Source organism: Rhamphochromis sp. 'chilingali' (genome assembly GCF_963969265.1).
Source record: "Rhamphochromis sp. 'chilingali' genome assembly, chromosome: 14".
Lineage (NCBI taxonomy): Eukaryota > Metazoa > Chordata > Actinopteri > Cichliformes > Cichlidae > Rhamphochromis > Rhamphochromis sp. 'chilingali'.
Window position 1 is genome coordinate 36,860,296 of NC_137941.1, and position 20,467 is coordinate 36,880,762.

At 43.2% G+C, this 20,467-nt stretch overlaps 1 protein-coding gene across 4 annotated transcripts in view; it reads left to right on the forward strand.

The window, feature by feature from the left end:
* The window catches only part of parp4 (poly (ADP-ribose) polymerase family, member 4), a 39,425-nt gene extending 19,300 nt beyond the window's left edge, over positions 1-20,125 (forward strand). For all 4 annotated transcript variants that reach the window (XM_080903658.1, XM_080903657.1, XM_080903660.1 and 1 more), the window contains exons 21-36: positions 1-16; positions 104-293; positions 570-640; positions 4,427-4,614; positions 5,329-5,428; positions 5,543-5,710; positions 10,618-10,698; positions 10,829-10,909; positions 13,995-14,090; positions 14,183-14,329; positions 14,561-14,608; positions 14,921-16,254; positions 16,344-16,413; positions 17,730-17,832; positions 18,940-19,072; positions 19,302-20,125. The exon at positions 1-16 is cut by the window's left edge and continues 122 nt beyond it. In XM_080903658.1, coding sequence (XP_080759784.1) covers positions 1-16; positions 104-293; positions 570-640; positions 4,427-4,614; positions 5,329-5,428; positions 5,543-5,710; positions 10,618-10,698; positions 10,829-10,909; positions 13,995-14,090; positions 14,183-14,329; positions 14,561-14,608; positions 14,921-16,254; positions 16,344-16,413; positions 17,730-17,832; positions 18,940-19,072; positions 19,302-19,509 — 3,034 coding nt within the window. In that variant the 3' untranslated portion in view covers positions 19,510-20,125. The remainder of the gene's footprint in view (positions 17-103; positions 294-569; positions 641-4,426; positions 4,615-5,328; positions 5,429-5,542; positions 5,711-10,617; positions 10,699-10,828; positions 10,910-13,994; positions 14,091-14,182; positions 14,330-14,560; positions 14,609-14,920; positions 16,255-16,343; positions 16,414-17,729; positions 17,833-18,939; positions 19,073-19,301) is intronic.
* The last annotated feature ends 342 nt before the right edge of the window (positions 20,126-20,467 follow it).

Sequence of the window (20,467 nt, forward strand, 5' to 3'; positions counted from 1 at the left end):
TGACAAGGACAGCCAGGTTTGTCTGTCGCTCTCTTTGTCTTCTCCTCCTGTCACTCTAAAAATGCTGCTTTTTTGTTCAGCCATCTCCTTTCCGTCCCTTTAGGCCTGCATGTTGGTTTTCTATCCAGACTTTGAGGTCAGCTCCAGTTCAGACGCAGATGAAGTCATCCTGCTGTTGGACACGTCCGAGTCCATGAAGGGAGAGTCTCTCCGCTCGGCCCGCAGAATCGCCCTGCAGATTCTCAAAAGCCTGGATCGCAGCTTGAGACTCAATGTGGTTTTGTTTGGAACAGGTCGGTTTGTACTTGCAGCCTGAGGCAGCTTTTAGGCTAACATTTAAAAAGTGTTAGCTCAAGTCAACCTGAAGGATGTGAATAACAAGAGCAGCACGTCTTTCTGTGAGCAAACCTGTGTCACTCACAAGAGTTTCATTTACAGTTTGTCATATTTGCATTTTTCCCACACAATACTTGGATGAAGCTGTTAATCACATATTACTGAGGAAACCCCGCAAATGCTTGCTGTAGCCAGTGGTAGCTTTCTTAACTTTTACTGTGTTTGCCTTTCAGATCACACAGAAGCTTTCCTAACAGTGACGTCACTTGGGGAAGTTTATGAAGAAGCCCAGAGATTCATCAAGGTCAGTTATAAATCTGCTGTGCTCTTATAGCTCCGGGTACTGAGTAGCATGGCTGCATGCTGCTCTATTTGTTCTATTCTTATCTTAGCAGGTACGCTAACACTAGCTAACATGATCCAGAAAAAGCCCTTCTTTCACCTCAGCCCTAAAAGGCTGATGGGGTTTTGTCACCACCCAAGTTTGTGAATGTGATAACTTGAGAACGAAGCCATGTAGGATTTTCAAATTCTTACTATAGGTGTATCTACCAACAGTGTCAGACATGTTTGAATCTTAGTGACCATGATCTCAAGGTCAGAGGTCAACTGTTCTGAAAAGCTTCAATTCATTTTTATTTATACAGCACCAAATCACAACAAAAGTCCCTCAAGGCGCTTTATGTTGTAGAGTAGATACAGAGAAAAACCCAACAATCATATGACCCCCTATGAGCAGCACTTTGGTGACAGTCGGAAGGAAAAACTCCCTTTTAACAGGAAGAAACCTCCAGCAGAACCAGGCTCAGGGAGGGGCGGGGCCATCTGCTGTGACTGGTTGGGGTGAGAGAAGGAAGACAGGATAAAGACATGCTGTGGAAGAGAGACAGAGGTTAATAACAGATATGATTCAATGCAGAGAGGTCTGTTAACACATAGTGAGTGAGAAAGGTGACTGGAAACTTAACTTGTGACACATCAGACTTATTGGTAATGTCACAAGAACAACAATGGTGTGCTTGGTTTCAACGTAACTTTATTCTTTCATGAGTTATTTACAAGTTTCTGACCACTTATAAAATGTGTTCAATGTGCTGCCCATTGGGTTGGATTGTCAATGCAACCCTCTTCACCCACTCTTCACACACTGATAGCAACACCACAGGAGAAATGCCAGCACAGGCATCCAGTATCCGTAGTTCCAGGTGCTGCACATCTCGTATCTTCACATCATAGGCAATTGCCTTCAGATGACCCCAAAGATAAAAGTCTAAGGGGGTCAGATCGGGAGACCTTGGGGGCCATTCAACTGGCCCACGACGACCAATCCACTTTCCAGGAAACTGTTCATCTAGGAATGCTCGGACCTGCACCCATAATGTGGTGGTGCACCATCTTGCTGGAAAAACTCAGGGAACGTGCCAGCTTCAGCGCATAAAGAGGGAAACACATCATCATGTAGCAATTTCAAATATCCAGCGGCCTTGAGGTTTCCATTGATGAAGAATGGACCCACTATCGTTGTGCCCATATACCACACCAAACCATCACTTTTGTTGTTCCAACAGTCTTGTAGGGATCCATCCAATGTGGGTTAGTGTCAGACCAATAGCGTTGGTTTTGTTTGTTATTATTCTGCAAATTCTGTGCACCGATCGGGGTCATCCTCGCTGAGATGCTGCAGCAGCTGGAGTTTGTAATGGTGCCATTTGTGAGTAGCACTACTGCACATATTACTTTGTACATTTACACTACTCTGGTCAGTTGTTTACTTGCACTGCTGTGACAATACATTGGGGTGCTAATATGGCACAAGACACTTTAACATTGTATTCACACAATGTACATTTTCAGATTTTGAATTTAAAATTTCCACATTTTTGCTATTTAATTTATTTATTGTATATATTGTCTTTTTGCACAGTCAAAGGAGAGTTCAGGACACATTTCACTGTGTTGCACTCGTATGACTCTGCATATAACAAATAAAGAGCCTTGAATCTTGATGTAAGGAGCAAAAGACCGCACTAGGGACTGAGCTCTTGGAAACTGAGCTACTGACTGTAGTGACGTTTATGGGTGAAGTTGAGCAGCTGACTGAGCTAATTGCTGAGTTTCATGCTGAGCTGGCAGCTCGGAGTGCTCTGGCCACAACTCAGCGTTCCCTAAATCAGAGTGCTCTAATTCAGCACGTGCGATTTCAAAGTCCACTAAAAAAGCTACACAGTCCGCTGAATTAGCTCACTTGATCCCCTCGCCAAGGTCGAAGGCGGTTGTTCCAGAACCATGTTCTGCCTCAGTTACTAACTTTAAGGCAGCAGGTTAACAGCCACACAAACAGTCTGAGAATGCACAGCCTGTTAATGGGCTCTAGTTTAAACACTCCAGTCAGAATGAGCACAAGAAAAATAGTTTCCATCACTCCCTGAACACTCCTGCCCAGAATGAACAGTCACTGTTTCAGCAGGTAGTGACAAAATGCCTCGGTTACTCACAACAGCTTCACAATTAGTAACTACAGGGACGGCTGACAGTGAACTAACAGTCTCCAGGCCCACTGGCCCAGAGAAACCCACAGTGGACGGGTTAGACAAAACCTTTCTCTCTACTTTCAGCTGGCTTAGCATTGCTAGTGAGTGGGGAAGAAACGGCCTTCATCTTGTTAATAGCAAGTGGCGTTACAGCTATGGTGGAGTCTGAGTTACTCACTGTGCTGACTAGCACTGCTGGTCCTTTGTCTGCTGACTCAGCAGACGTTGAAGGAGTTAGAAAAGATGGGGTAGGGTGCCGATGGCGAGGAAGCCTTCTTCCCTGAAGTGGAGGGTCCAACAAGTGAGCAGCAAACGACGGTGGGGAAACTGTCCGCCTATGAAGAAAAACCAGGCAACAAGAGCTCCCAGGGAGGCAGCCGCATCCTCCTCGCCCGGACCGCCCAAACCAAACGGCTCAAAGCTGGAACTTGCCCTCAGCACGGTTACAATTCGAATTCTTTTTTTAATGTCCAAAAAGCTCACTACACACTACCCGTGTGTGACGTGAAGGACGGGATTTATTTATAGTGAGTGGAAAAAAACATGTACAAATGCAGCACTGTGGCTCCCGTGGCGATTCCTCTGCGAGTCCGACACACGTGTCCATAAACAGTGAAGAGGTGACAACTCCAAAACCCGATGGCGCTCCGTGGTTTCCCCTCGAGACGACACTACCGACTCCTGGTGGCACAAAACACACACAGCTCAGCAGGAAACCCACAGTAGTGATGTCGTTCACATAAACGCTCATCAATGGAGGTACTCTACAGGTTTGGAATAGACTGGAGCTCCGCCCCCTTCTTAAAAAGGACTCTCTTGATGAGGCCATCAGCTGCAGCTGCTAACGAGCGGCAGGTGTCGCAGTCCCTTCAGTGGCCCAAAGTACCCCGGAGCGCGTATGACCACACACACAGGGAGGAGGAGGAAAACCACCAAAAACACAACATATAAAATAAACATACAAAAAATGCATTAGCTTACTTAGACCCAGGCCATGACAGTAACCTCCACTAAAGCTGTTTCTGTGCTGTGATGAGCTCTGAAACTAATGGTGGACATTGGCCTTTATTACAGTTTGTTACATGTTTTTGCTTTTATGACTCCAGTAACACGTCAAAAGATTTTGCAACTTGCCCACAAACAGAGAAATGATCAGTTTCTATGGTGGGTTTATGTGAACAGTGAAAGACAGAGCAATGAGGAAAAGCATCTAGAAAAATGCATTTGAAAAACGTTACACATTCATTTTCATGAAGGGAAAAGTATTTGATCCTCTGGTAATCACAGAGGTCAGGCGTGTCGTGCAGTTGCAGGTTTTGCACACATCTCAGTTTGTCCCGCTCATGTTTGCAGATCCTCTCCAAGTCAGAAATGTTTTGTGGCTGATGAACTAAAACCTTCGGCTCCCTCCACAGATTTTCTATGTATAGCTTCTATTATAATGTGACTGTGTTGTATTAGTGAATATATTTTGATCTTAATGGCACTGGTAATGTTGTGTTTAAAGCCAAACTCAACAGAGAGTTTTGAACAAGCTCGATTCTTCTCTTTCCTATTAGCACTCCGCTCCATTAGGGGGAGGCACTGAGCTGTGGCGTCCCCTGCGAGCGCTCAGCCTGCTGCCTCCATCGCGCGGCATCAGGAACCTGCTGCTGCTGTCGGACGGCCACATCCAGAACACCGAGCTCACCTTGAAGCTGCTCAGAGACGATGCTCAGCACAGTCGCCTCTTCACCTGTGGCCTCAGGTCTGAAAAGGGTTCTGAGTGGGAAAATAATAATAATAATAATAATAATGGAGTGGATTTATATAGCGCTTTTCAAGGCACCCAAAGCGCTTTACAATGCCACTATTCATTCACTCTCACATTCACACACTGGTGGAGGCAAGCTACGGTTGTAGCCACAGATGCCCCCAGGGCATCATCTATACACATCTATACACTGTGTAGCAGCCTTGTGTTTAAATAGTTGCCCTGTGAAGTTATTCTCTAAGCTAAGTTGTACACAAGTACAGGATGTCATTTGAGAGTTGTTGTTTTTTTAAGTGTTACGCAGCTGTGTCGTCCTACAGCTGTGGTCACAAGTTTACATCCATTTATCATGAACATGATCGTCATGGTAACAGTAGGCTTTCATGATTTCTCTGAACCGCTCGTTTTCCAAGATTATTATACAGTTTACATCTTTAATGAGCTTAAAAAACAAGACGTGGGTACACAGTTTGTAAACGTTTGCCCACAGCTGTATACTGTCGCATTAAAGTGTGTCCTGCTGTTTAAACGGTACAGTCACCAGTAAGAGACGTGAATTTACAAAGCACAAGGCCTGAATAACAACATTAACAACACGGATCATTGTAATGGACGCTGTGATGCTCTGCACACTGAGCTTCTTCTTGATTTGATCCATTTGATCTTTTAAATATGTATAAAGTATATCTATGTGTCTGATGATTTTAGCACAATGGCCAACCAACACATGCTGAGAGCCCTGGCTCAAGCAGGGGGCGGAGCCTATGAGTTCTTCGACACAAAAACCAAACACAACTGGGCAGAGAAGGTGAGCGCTCATGTCATACATAAGCAGCTGTTAATTGTTGTTATTCAGTTGTTGACTCGTTATAAGAAGATCATAAATAACATCCAAAATTTTCTCTGTCTGTTTTGTTTACAGGTGGCCTCTCAGCTGAAGCGTATGGCATCTCCTGGCTGCAGTTCAGTGTCTGTCAAGTGGCAGCAGTTCAGCCCAACAAGTCCACCTCTGCAGGCTCCCAAGCAGCTGCATGCTCTGTTCAATGACTGTCACACTCTGGTTTATGGCTTTGTGCCACACTGTACTCAGGTAAGCTGCTTCTCTACTCTCTGAACACAGCCCTGCCTTTTCCTTCTTTTCTGTCTTTTAGAATAGAAAAGAATAGAATTCAACTTTATTGTCATTGCACATATCATGAAATGCAGTTTGCATCCATGCAGAAGTGCTTTAGCCATGATATAGGTATATTACAAAATATATATCAGCAATAATAAAGATATATTACAAAAATGGGTCTATTATGGGTGTGTTACAGTGTACACGGTATGAAGGTATGTTATGAATATGCAATAACTATAAGTATATACAGGCTGTAGTAGGGCTGTGCGACATGACAAAAATCTAATATCCCGTTATAAGACATTTATCGTCCTGACAACGGTATAAATCACAAAAATTTAATATTTTCTGTAAATTCTGTGAATCTCGAACAACTTTACTTGTGTGAAGCTTTTCCAGCTGGGCGTCCTTTACTTGGACTCCAGTGTTTTAACCGATGCATGAAACTATACAGGTCGCCCTGCAGTGGAATGAACCCGCCCCCGACCTTACACACACTACACAGACATCACATGGGGATACAAGTCGGAGAACGGTTGCATTACAGGAAAACACTGAAATGTACACTACAATGGGAAAGTACAAGAGGAAAAAAAGAGACCTCTGCTCATGCTGGGCTACAGGAGGACAGCATGAGAACAGGAAACAAAAACTCCTCTGCACAGAAAGCACATAAATGTCCACAGTACAACATTATGGAGCACGTGACCAGCAACAGGGTTGGGTAGGGGAAAAGGAGTTCTCCCAGGCAACACAGCAGCCATCCTGCCACTGCGCCGACTCTCCAGCGCGGGCCCAGACCCGCCTCGTGTTCCCAGGAGGCAACAAGCATCGAAGGCGTTGGAAGGGGAGGGGGATGTGTGAGTGCTTATCAGTGTAAGTGTGTGCGTGTCCATAGTTCAGCTGAGACAGTGTCCTTCGCCCTATCAGGCTAAGTAAACCCAGCCAACCCAGGTTCCTTGCATAGAGTGGGAAGAACAGTCAAAACAGTCGTTATCAGGGAGTTTTTATTCGGCTCCAGCCTTTAGACATAAGTTGTAACGGACACCATTTTCTTTCAAAGTTTGAGTCCAAGGTTTATTTTTTAGCACCTGACGGCTCTTTTTTTTCTTAAGTGCACAAACCTCCACCTCTGGTCTTGCCGGAGTCATCTGCTAGCCTGTCGGCTCGGTGTGTGTAGCGTCCTGCTAACTCAGTAGCATATTGTCCGGGCAGCTGTTGTTCAGCCAACCTCCGGTGTTCTGGAGATCTCTGGGATGAGTCGGAGATCGGCGATAAAACTGTTGGAGTTATGAGTCCAAATGTCCAGAAGGTCTTGTCTGCTGTAGGTCAGCAACGCACAGCAATTCTGGATGAAGAATCCGGTCAAAAATGGATTAAAACAACCCGCTAAAAGGCAGATTCTGGAGGGACACTGAGCCTCGTGTTGTTCATGTGACGCCATCTTACATTTAGAAATGTACAAAGTACGTTTTGCTGCTGCTAAAAATGTCCATGTAACAAGTGAGAATATGATCGGCAGTGTTGTGATTTGCTGTGTGGCAGACAGGATTGGACCCAAACGCAGAACTCACAGACACCAGGGTGAACTGAAAGAGGCAGCTTTATCTTGGCTAAAGTGGAAACACTGACGTCGGACAAGGACTATCAAAATAAAACAGGAAACACACAGAGCGAAACTCAGACTCAGGACACACAAGCTTAACAAGGAGACTTTTTTGTTGGTTTGTTTGTTTTTATGAGATGTTTTGATTTGATAAGTATCTGAGGCTGAGACCCCGATGCTGTAAAACATGATTGCTGGGCTTCATTTCTGTATCCAACTGTAGTTCTAAGATTAGCTGTTTACTAGCTAATGTTGTTCATGAGACTCATCTCACCTTGGTAATATAAATATAATATGGTGAATATATTAAAGTTATCATTTTCACCATTATTAGTTATTACAGCAGTGAGCTTGAACTGTGCCAAACGCTGAGCCTCAGTAAAGATTCAAGTTGCAGTTATTTATATTTCCTGTCTCCTTAAATCTTCACTCAAAGACAAGTAAGTATCTGTGACAGTGTGTATACAGATGTATTATAAGAGACAAATATTGTTCGTTTAATATGTTGGCATTACTAAATTTGGCTCAATGCTTACATACATGTGTAAAAAGCAAATGTACGAGCTGTGATAACTGTGTCTGATAGAATGAAGAGTCGACTGATATATGAAATATTCCTTTATTGGGTGAGAAAATCAGACCATGTCATAACTGCTGTAAGTCACACAGAATAGATATCAGAGCCTTAAACAGGCTGACGTCTGCTAAATGGGTCAAACTGGGCAGAAAGTCTACAAACACATAACATCCTTATAGAATATGATGTAACACTATAGATCAACTTAGCTCAGAATATATAAAGCATATAAACAGTTACAGCAATATGATGCAACAAACACAGCAGCTACTGATCCAAAATACTCAAAGCTTCATAGAACTGAAACAAACATTTATTTTAGCTCCATTCTGCTGCTGATACAGACTTTAGGTTTCTGAACATTAAACTTGTTGCTGCCTTTCATAGTGTGTAACTTGAAGGCCCTGAGTACTTTCTCCCACACTGGAAACACTGGGATGATCACATTATTTGAACATTACCTAATAAGACTGATTCAGGACAGACAGTTATGTTAAACTTTCCTAGCAGTCCTTCACAAACAGGGAACAGTCTGTCTATTCTCTCCATCTGTCAGCTGCTGCTGGCTCTTCCTCCTCCTCTTCCTCACACACTGCTGAGTTTGTCCTGGTGGATCATCAGGGCTGCAAAGCCTCACAGATGATGTGCAGCAGTGGGTCCCTCAGTCTGTCCTCACTCTGGACACTTGCAGTCGTCACACATGGAAATCAAATGTGTGATAAGCTGCAGGATTCAAACACAAGTGTAACTTATAAACACATGTTCATACTTTTATTCCACAATCAGAGAGAAAGAAACAGAGAGAGAGTGCAGGACAGACAGACAGGTGACAGTCTCAGGTGTACACACTGCTACTGTGATTAAAGCATCTTTCTTTCAGCTTAACGAGTGAACCGTCAGCTCGTTCAAACACACGTTAAAGTCCGTTTGGCTCGACACCACCGAACAGAGGCAGCAATATAACACAGCTCACATTAACAGTGCAGTGAATCCTGCTTGTGCCGTGATATTCAGGACTGCAAACCGAGCAGCATCACTGACTTTCAGCCTGTTGTGTTTGTGGATATATGACTGACTTTAATTATCCACAAAATCATCAGATTCTCTGTAAGATGAAGGTCGACTATTGAACGGCGTATATTTTAAAGTAAAGGTTTTAAAACCAAGTTAGTACAAACATCACTAATGTCACATAACTTTCCCGACATGTGGCCAACAGTAATGTTTTAATGTTCTTCATTATTAAACATTCGCACATAAATAAGTGGCATAAGCTGTGTCCCAAAACGTAGGCTGCATCCTCCTGAGGCTGCATTTGTAGACCTTTTAACATCACAGCGACGCAGCAAAGGCTGTCCGAATTCGTAGACCCCTCTGAATCCGGCCGACAAATGCGTCCTCCTTTTCCCCAGATTTCAAGAATGGGTCGGTGTATCCTTCGTGGCCCGCCATATCCCAGAATTCATAGCGCCGCCCAGCCAATTCCAGTTTCCAACAATGGCTTAACACTGTAGTGTTTGCTGTACAGGGTATCGAGGAATGCTCAGACCTCTGCATTGGAGAGACCAAACAGCAACTTCATAACGCACGCCACAACACAGAAGAGCCACCGCCACGGGACAAGACTCGGTGGTCCATCTGCATCTAAAGGTCAAAGGTCACTCTTTGAGGATGCCAGTGTTCACGTTTTGGACAGAGAGGACAGATGGTTTGAAAGAGGAGTGAAAGAAGCATCTATGTCCACTGTGAGCGACCAGCTTTGAACAGAGGGCGGGGCTTATGAAACCAACTCTCTGCCATCTATAATCCAGTTTGAGATCCTTCCCAGACGCCTTAACGCCCACTCACATCCTGGGCCATCTGATCTCAGGAATTCGCATGATAAGGTGGGGCCAGGTTTCACAATGAACTCACCCGAAACTCTGGCTGATTGGGACCCACACCCAGTTTCACACCTTGGCTCAAGCGATTAGAGGATCATCAGGGGTCCTTTTGTCCCTCTGTGGGGGGAAACTCCCACTAGGTTTATATCTGGGACTCTCCACCATTTGACCTTAGAACTGAAGAAGCTTCTCGGATGAGAGGTGAAACGTCTTCAAGCAACTTAAAGAAGTCCAGACGCTTTTCTTTGCAAGCTCCTTAGACTACGATGACCTGGATGACTGAGAACCTTCACAGACATTGGAAGTGGATCTTTAACTTATTCCCAGTACCTAATTTCACTCTGTCACTATTCTATGGATAATCCAAATTGCCACTAGGTGTGAATGTGAGTGTGAATGGTTGTCTGTCCCTGTGTGTTGGCCCTGCGACAGACTGGCGACCTGTCCAGGGTGTACCCCTCCTCTCGCCCTATGACAGCTGGGATAGGCTCCAGCGCCCCCCGCGACCCTGAAAAGGATAAGCGGAAGCGAATGGATGGATGGATGGACTATTCTTTGGTTAGTAATGCTTTGGTTGAAACTTCAGGCGTGGTTATATTTCTACCAGCTGAACAGTAACTGCGAGTGGCCTGAGGGGAAGAACAAATGAGTTAACACTAATCTGCATCAGTGTGACTGCTGACTTAGAAACTGTGAAGAGCAAAATATTTGAACTTTATTTTAATTTGCAGTCTCTGGCTTTTTGACCTGATTAAAGAGTTACAGCACAACACCGTTAGACAATAATGATAATGCCGTTGTTTTAACACAGGCGACTCTCCTGGGAAATCTGAGTGGTCAGGAGCTCAAAACAATGGTGTCAACCAGCGAGCTGCAGAAAACAAAGGGCACAGTAAGAACGCACACTGACACTCAACAGTAGCTGCTGTATGAGCATACATCTCACTTGTTAAGCCTGCAATCCTCACGCAGGCTGACTGCCATCACAGGACAGTGAGGTAATTGTTATGTCATGTGTTTAGTTTCTTCACAAGCTCACCGCGAGGGCCGTCATCAGGGATTATGAAGACGGGAACCTGGACACCAGTGAAGCTGAACACGAGGTACTTTGCAGATAAGTGAGACCAAAGATTGAAATTTACAGTAGTTGTTGTTGTTGTTTTACTGATATATATATTTTATTGTTCTTCAAATTTTTCTTCCAGTTCAGTTTAGTTTCAAAATCCTTATTACAATAAATACAGCTGTGGTCAAAGGTTTACTCATCATGGACATTATGTTCGTACTATTTCGTACTACATTGTGAACTGTTAATCATTTCTTATAGCATATTTTAGTGATGCTGTAAAATGATGTTATGCTTATCTTTACCAGCCTATAAAGTTGTGTTTGATAGCACTGATTAGATTGACCAGTAGAAGAACAGAAAAGAACTCAGTGAAGAAGAATTGTAGATTTGGACACATTGGGAAGGTCTCTTGCAGACCTTTCTAAACAACTACAGATTCCAGCACCATCAGTTCAGGTGAACATTATTATTCAGATGTGTCACCACTCTGCCAAGGTCTGGAAGAAGACACAACCCCTCAGATGAGAGGAAGTTTGTAAGGATGTTCAGGAACGACCCAACAAAGCTCCAGCCTGCCAGAAACTGGAAATGATATCCGATTCAGTAATTTAGGTCAGGATCGGACCGATACTGTATATTGGATTGGTCCCTAGTAGAACGTACATATATTTGTTTAGAAATGTAGAGAGTTAAAGTAAAAAGCAGTCAGAAAATAAACTACTGATAAACTAGTACTTGGAGCAGGGCGATATGACCAAAAATATTTATCACCATATACGTTTGAAAATTTGCGATAACGATATAACTGACGATATAATTGACACCAGACAAAACACTTTAAAACTCCACAACTTTATTAGTGCAAAAAAAACCCATCAATGTATTTTCACTTAAACAAGCAGCTGTTTTTATCTGCATCAAAGTTGTATAAAAACGTAACAGTGCAAACTCCTCGCTGACAGTTTAACCAAAAGGCATTTCCAGTGGAAACTGGCCGACACATCCTCAGCGTAACCATGTATAACATCCACTGAACTTAAAAAGAGGTTATATACACACACAGTACGGTAACATTATGTTGAAACACAGTACGTATCACTCCGGGAGGCTCCGCCTACGATAGCCGTAATGCTCCGACCAGTGTTGCCAACTTAGCGACTTTGTCACTATACTTAGCGAGTTTTCAGACCCCCTTAGCGACTTTTTTTTCTAAAAAGTGACTAGCGACAAATCTGGTGACTTTTTCTGTTGTTATTGGAGACTTATTTATGACGACAGATGATGTGCGGATCGATCCTGAAATATCGATTCCTCCGATACCAATCGTTTATGTTCTAGAATCGATTCTCACATTAAAATATCGGTATTTTAGTACTTTAGAGTAAATTTGTAGTTTATCATTAACAGGAACACATTGGAAAGAAACTATAACATTTGGATTGTCTATGTTTGGAAGGAACTATTTTCCCTTCCGCCTTTCATAGTCATGTGTGAAACACGGCTGTATAAATGTGTGGCAGCCTCTGGCGTGCGCACTCACAACAATGGCTGAGTGTAATTGGAGTCGTGTGGACGTATTTTACCTCCACAAGCAGCCAAGACGTGGTTTGCAATACATGTGGCATGAAAGTGAAGTGTTGTGGCAACATTAACCTCGTCAAACACCTCAGAGTAAATCACATCACAGAATATGATGAGCGTATGTTGAGGTGAACTGAAGAGGAGGAGAGGGACAGGTGACGTCTCTCACGGAGTCCTTTAGTGCTGCAGGCAGGCAACATGTTCAAATAGCACAACTTCAGTTTTTTATTTCTATATGATGAACTCTGCATCATTAAGTGATAAGAACAAGTAATCTGATGTAATCATGATGACGCTATAATTTGAGATACAATAAATAAAATAAGTTTTTGTACAAAGTATCGGATCAGTATCGTCGATACCACCCTGAATATTACTTGGTATCGGATCGGAAAGGAAATCAGTGGTATCGCACATCACTAATGACCACTTTTTGACGTGAAAGCATGTATCGCTCTTCTCAACAAGCAGCGGTGCTGCTGTGGGCACCTCACCCATACCAAAGCGCTCACGGGCGGAGGATAGTGCTCCCCCCGCTGCTATCAGGGCAGGAGACGTTCACACCTGTGCGTCCAAACTGCAAATGAATCACGCATGAGCGAAGCCGCTGCTCCCGCCCTGACTGTAACGCAGTCAGTTCTCTTATTGTTATGCTGTTTTGTGGATCAGGTTTAAAACTACTTACACACACACACACACACACACACACACACACACACACTGTAACTACACCAGAGTGCCTATCTCGGGTCACTTTTGCTGGTCCAAGCCCGGGTAAAGGAGCAGGGTTGGAATTGTGACATTAAAAAAAACAATAATTGCTAAAAGAAATTTAATTTGTAGTTCTAAATAAATTTTTAGAAGGACAAGCTAAACCAGTTCCACACCAGTGAAGCTGCAGCATGTTTACAAACCAGTTCAGGTTCATCAGTTTCATTCAACGATCCGCTTTCGCCCTTCTCGTTCTCTGTCACTATCATGCTTTTTCCGCCATGTACGTATGAAAACAAAGGCACTGCGCATGCGCGTTTGACCCGTATTCTATCACCATATTTCATTTTCCTATCGTTGCCCAACATTACACCGGTGTTACCGTGAACGGTATGATACGGCCCAGCCCTACTAGTACTGATACCTAAAAATCGTACTTCATTACACTAACAAAGTATTTGTACTTACTTACTTCCCACCTTAGGGGGATATTATTACATGATGGATCAGCCAGTACTTGGCCATGGACCCACCAGGTGCCTGTCATGGGCCTGTCAGGAATAAGGCAGCCTGTATAAGTGGCTGTATCTGTACAACAGCTTATCTCTGGCCTAAATGATGCCAAGCAGCAGGACAATGATCCCATTCGTTCCCACTGCTGTCCAAACTGACAGAAGTTGGCTTAGGCTCTCTAGTTAACAGTGCTGGGATTGTTTAACAATACATTCCTCATGGATATCTTCAGAGGTGACTACAGGCTGATTGTTAGCATACCTGGGTGGGCTGTGAGGGAGAAACTCTGGAAACTGACTTTTTTACTTTTACAGGGTAAGAAAGCAGAGTTGAAGTCCTTCATCATCGAGTTAAGCAAAGAGTTTTCCATCCTGTCTCAGTTTACCAGCTTCGTGGCCATTGAGGAACGGGTTTGTCAAATCAGCCTTTTTCACATTTACAGCTTGTTTTCCATTCTTTTAGCTTTTTTATCAAATATTTATTTAACTGATCTTATTTTTAGGACTCAGAGCAACCACAGTCTGGTTTTACAGACATCTCCAAGCTGATTGCAGAGGAAGATGTGGACTTCCTTCCCTACATTAACTGGATTTCTCCCGAGGATGATGAAGACCTAATAGCGCTTCCTCTATTAGGTCTTCACTCTTTGGTATGAATTTTTTTAACTGTTGTTCATACATGACTAGTCCTCATGCGCATAAACTGGAGCTGTAGTTTTGCCAAAGATTTTGTTTCAGTGGCCGAGGGAGCAACACATCTGTGTTCCTGTCCTTTACTAAACATGTGATCATCATGTCATTGATCGTACTGACTGTGTTGCTGCTGCAATCTTCACAAATGCTGACGTTTATGATTTCATGCTTTTGTCTTGCTGCTGCAGGAGGAAGATTGCGGCTTTGGTTTGTTTGAAACTTGTGGTTCACTCACGGTTAGTCCCCTTACACTAAGACGCTGATGCTGCACATTCAGTAAAACAAATTCAAGAAATTTAACAAATATATGGAACAATAATCAATTCAGTTCAATTTCAGAAATATCTAAATGGCATGTAGCAGATGTCCTGCAGTGCAACAAACTATGTGATTCTTTTGTTGAGTTAATGTTGATGTAGAACTTTTCTTATATTGTGAAACCTGTCAAAAGACATTACCAACAGTATTTCTGATAGAATTCATCTCAACACATTTAGAGGTTTGTAGAGTCGGAGTTTAAATTTCTGCTTATTTCTCTCCTTTCATAGAGTCCCGACTCCTCTCCTCCAGCTCCACCTCCTTCTTCTTTTAAGGAGCTTGCTTCAATGTATTCTTTTTCTGGACACCCGGCTCCCCCTCCGCCTCCTTCTTTTATGAAGCGTGCTTCAGACGATGTTCCCCACCTTTCTTTTCTTGGACACCCGGCTCCCCCTCCGCCTCCTTCTTTTAAGGGGGGTGCTTCAGACGATGTTCCCCTCCTTTCTTTTTCTAGACCTCCACGTTATTCTTTTATGAAGCGTGCTTCAGAGGGTGTTTCAGGACTTATTCCACAAGGACTGTCCATCCCTTCTTCATTTTGTGGTGACTATCCTCGTAGTCAATCCATGGATTCATTTTCATTTGCCATTTCATCATCATCAGACAGTCAGGCAGTGAAGGACATCGATATTCCAATTCAGAGCTGTAGCACTCAGATTAGCAGGTCATCACTCCACACTCAAGGTTACCCTTCAGCGATGAGTAATCGGGTACTGAGTGCACTTGATTCTGTGTCTGATGAGGAAGAACAGAGTTCATCTGAGTATGTTGAAGGCGTTTCTTACAGGGCCTGTAAAAAGCCTGTAAAATACAAAGACATAGCAGCCAGGCGTCCGTCTTTCAGACAACAACTTCCTGAGATGTCAGCTCCAGCGGATTTAGAGCACCAAGCAAAACCTCACCTCCAAATATATGGTCGGGAAGCGAAGGTAGGGAAAAGACCCGAGTTTAAGAGTAAAGTCTTTCGTGAGATGTCCTATTTGCCTCCTGAATTGTGCGGCCTCAGCACAAATGGGAGTCTTCCTGACACTGCTCCTGCAGCAGTACCGTCTCAGATGGTTGTTGAATCTGATGAAACGGCTCCTCTGTTTGTTGCACAGACTGCCAGAGACAGAGGGCCGTATTTTGGGTCAGCTAAGTTTACTTCCAGTGGCTTTCACTCTCAGTTAGGTAGCTCAAGCTCCACCTATGATGGTGCTCCGGGATCTACAGTGGTTCCTGTGACGTCAGCTCCATCAGATTTAGAGCACCAACCAAAACCGGACTTGTGCTTAAAATCATTAAGGCGGATTAGGGGCCCCTGCAGGATAACAACCTCTTATCTTGCGTCCTCTTTACCTCCCACCTGTTCCGACAATGATGTTCCTGTAGGCCCTGCATGGGCTCCTGAGAAGGCCGCTCGGCTTCATCTCAGAGGAAGGGCTCCCTCTTATCGTTCACGCAAAGTTACGAGTGCATCACAACCTCACCATGAACTTGAAGCTCAGAGCAATGTTCGACAAATGTTCGTCGTTGGTCATCAGGATCTCCCGACTAACCCTGTCCTGCGTCATCAGTCAGCTGCGTGAGTCTCTGAACATTTCTACACACATTCTGTTTGTTAACTATGAGAAGTGTTTGTCTAACAGATGGAAATGACTGTATGTTAACTAGACTGAATGCAGCAGAATCTCCTGAAGCACTGAAGCTCAAATGGATGAAGATCTTCCAGATGCAACATTCAGTGAGCTTTTTGTGGTTTTATAGTCTTGGGTTCACTTAAGCAAACATAGCTGTTTATCACTCGGACAAAGCAACAGCTTCCTTTGGCTCTCTGACAGGTTAAAACTGCGAAGGAAGCTTAATTATTTTACTGAATCACTTGTTAACATCTGTTTTATTTCTATGGGACTTGTCATTGTTAGGGTCATGGGTGGGTGGAGCCTATTCCAGCTGTCATGGGGCGAAAGGCGGAGTAGACCCTGGAGAGACTGCTAGTGTATTGCAAGGCTAACACAGAGAATTTAACCTCCTAGGACCTGGCGTCCACATGTGGACATCATATTCTGGGTTGTCTAGACCAAAATCCAAAATTTTGGTAAAAACAAAGAATCACATAATTCTTTGTTTTTACATTCATCAGGTTCAATCAGCCCAAATAACGAGAAGAGAAATTAAAAATGCCGTGTAAGAGTTCAGGTCTTACGAGGTTAAACATAACTGTCAGGTTAGGCTCAGACTAGGGTTTTAGTCTGTGTGATATTAACAGAGCATGCAAACATCCACTGTTTTGAAACTTTAAGCTACATTTCAGAGTTTTATGATAGGAATATATAAAGAAAGCTTCCAGTGATGCCCCTCAGCCTCCTTGTAGACACACCTGTCGTATCAATTTGAAAATTCTACCTCACCTCGTTCTCAACTCGTCACATTCACAAGATTTCCAGAAAACTTGACCTCCAACCTTTACCTTATACTAAAGGCCACTGGTATTCAAACTGGTCTGAGGTTTGTAGTGGCTGCACCTGTTTTTGAGTTACTGCATTCACAAGCTCAAGTGCCCATGCTGCCCACCTGCCCAGCAGGGTGGAGACGGTACCCCATCACACTTTTACAGCCGAGGGGTGAAAATCATTTTGACGCAGAAAGAATCGCAGCTAATGATGAGTGTGGGATCATAATGGGGATATAAACAAGACCTTGCTATCACGTTTACCCAGAATGCAGTTTTTCAAATGGTATCCAGTTAATTATCAGAAAACAGATAAAACAGCCACGTTTCTGTCAATCTACATCACAGATATTAAACTGGTAATATATGTCATGACAGTGATGCTCAAAGTTGGTCATAGAGTTAAAAGTGTTTTATCGTAGTGAACGTTTCATGTGGTTAGCTCCTGTGCTTTGGTAGAGTTAGCAAGGCTCAAAAAAGCTGGACAGAATTATTAAAATGACCAAGGACAAAACTGTAACACACACCTTTGTACTCTGAGTGCATGCAACTGGAAAAAATGTAAATGTCACTTTGATATAATGGCGTTATTTTTATGCGTGTTGTAGGAAGGGTACTGGGAACTAACCACAGAGCTGGGGGAACTACTTAATGTCAACGTGGACCTGTTTGCCAACGTGTTCCTGAAGAACAAAGGCATCCATTCTCTCGGTGAGAGCTCGTTCAATTCTGATCTGGAGGTGGAAAAACTAGCTTTGTACTTTCAAGTTTTATGAAAGTTAACAAGTATGTATGCTTACTTGGGATCATGTTAACAATGCATATAAAATGTGACTCACATCCACCAAGGTCTTTAAGGTCAACTTAAGATATATTGGTGGAAAATTGACAAAAAGCCTCGAATAACTTAGAAACTGCAGTTCTTACATGTGTGTTTTGTTAAAGTACATAAAGTGCCATATAAAGATTTACAGCATCATGTTACATTTGAGGTCTGACCTAAGTAGTACTAAACAGTAAAAAGAAATGACACATATCCACATAAATAAAACCTAATTCTTTGCTTTTGTTTTCATGGCACTTCTTAAAGTTTACAAAGAGCAGAAAACAAAGTGGTTCCCAACAAAAGCCGATGCTGGTCCTTTAAATAAAGCCCAGAGACTGATGGGTGCACAGATTTGTGCTCTGAGTGCTTCTTGTTTTTCAAGTTATTGTAAGTTTACTAAAAACATAAATTTACTTAGTTTTATAATTATTATGAGCTCACACTTAACCCTTTACCTCGATGTCTGTAAGAAAAATTTTGCAATAACCATTTTATACCAACACGTTCTCACTCACAAAGCGCAACATTTTGCGCTAAGTGACAAATCATCGATATATTACGCTTCCGATCACTCAACACGTCCCTATATTACGAGATCGGAAAAATGAGGAAACCATTTGGAATGTATCTACACGTTTGTTTTACTCGCTTTGGAAAACATTGAAGTGCTGGTTATGGTTTGGGATCAGGTTAGGGCTGGAATACATGGCAGAAGCGTCATTCTATTGGATTTCATCCATAACCCGGTATATGCAGTTTTCTAGGAGCTCAGATGTTAATTAACCTTATTTTTCATTATTTCTTTAAAAAAATCAGGCACATGTTAAACCTGTAGATTATTCCCCAGCGCGACGTTTAAATGGGCAGCTGTTGTTTGAGATTGATTCATTATGTTGATTCTGTTCGTCTGGACGTTGCGTCTGGAACACTTCGGTTATAAAAGGACCATTTTGTGATTTACTTTGGGATCTTTTTTGCATGTGTGTTTGAAGGCGTGACAGCCCACAAAGATATCCTGAGGCTGGTGGCGACTCTTCTGGTTCTGCAGCTGATGAAAGCGGACAAACTGGAAGAAGGCAAACTGCTCCGCACCCTGTTCTGTCTGGAAGAAGCTTCTCAGTCCAGGTCTGTCCAACACAGGATGCACAACAGCTTAGAGTAAAATTTCTCTGCAGTTGTTACAAATCAGCTGAAATTAAGCTTGAAAAACATTTTGTACAAAATGTGATTTGATGTATTAATGAAGCTTATTTCACTATGCCTTGCATGACTTTAGAAATGCAGGTCTGGAAATATTTGCACCACGATGGTTTTAACAAGGTTGTTCACTACTGTGACTGTCTTTTTCATTCAGGCCTGAACGATGGGAGCAGGTGAAGAAGGCGGTGGACTGGGTTTGCTGGGCTGACCGACAGTACCCCTGTGTCTATTGTCGGCTAGAGTTTGGTTTGAGCTGGGAGTCCGCCACCCGTCAGCTACTGGGTTATGAAAGCCTCCCTCCCTTCTCGCCTCTCTGTGGTCTTGATCTACAGAGGACAACGGCCCGAGTACTGGTCCAGTGAGAAGATGCTGTGGACACCGCGTAGCCTTTCAGAGGGGATTACAGTAGCTTTAGATATGCTTGTAGATGAATATGCATGTATTCCTTTTCCTTTTAAGAATTGTGTACTCTGTGTGTTTATACATGTATGGATAATCTCAAATCTGCTGTAATCTAATTTCTCAAATGTTACAAATACAGGTCATTTACACGGAGCATTTACTGCACATAGAGCAGTTGTTTTGTCATCTGTGAAGTTTGCCCGAAAAGCAAACTGGTGTTTGATCCAGGTCAGGTGGTAAAATGTACTTAATTTGAGACACAAGTTGTTATTTTTTTTATTGCATAGCACAGTATCGGTTTTTTAAAACACTTCATAGCTGTTGGTGTTGGTGGCAGCAGTTGTTGTTTGTGCAGTGGGATAATGGTGGAGGGTAAATACCTCTGATGCTGGAGGACCGATGTTGACTCTCCAGTGATTGGGTAGCAGAATGTAGGAGTCTCCCCTGGTTACGGGCATCAGCCAGGTTTGTGTCCTTTGTGTTTGATGCACATTGTAACGTGATTTTATAGTCAGTCAGTGACTTGATACTTATTTACATGTAACAAGGGTTGTTGTTAATAAATTGCTACTGTGACCTGTTTGTGCCGGTGCTTTACCTTGCTGCCTTTTACAGCTTCTGCCGTGTTAAGTTTCTGAGGGAGGCTGAAGAAATTGAATACATGCAAAGGGTACCAGGTTTGAGGGTCTCGGGATCTTATCACTGCTTTTTGAAGATGAAGTGGTTTTCTTAGGTTCACCAAGCTATCACATCCGGCTGACACCAAGATGGTCATAGTAAGGAGCTCAGTCATTTAGGTGAGAGAGGTGTTGACTGGCATGAAAACCATCACTATGGTCAGGCCGTCCCATCTGTGCTGAGAACAGAGGCAATGAGTTGAATGTGTTTTTCAACAGATTGAAATGCTCACCTCCCTCC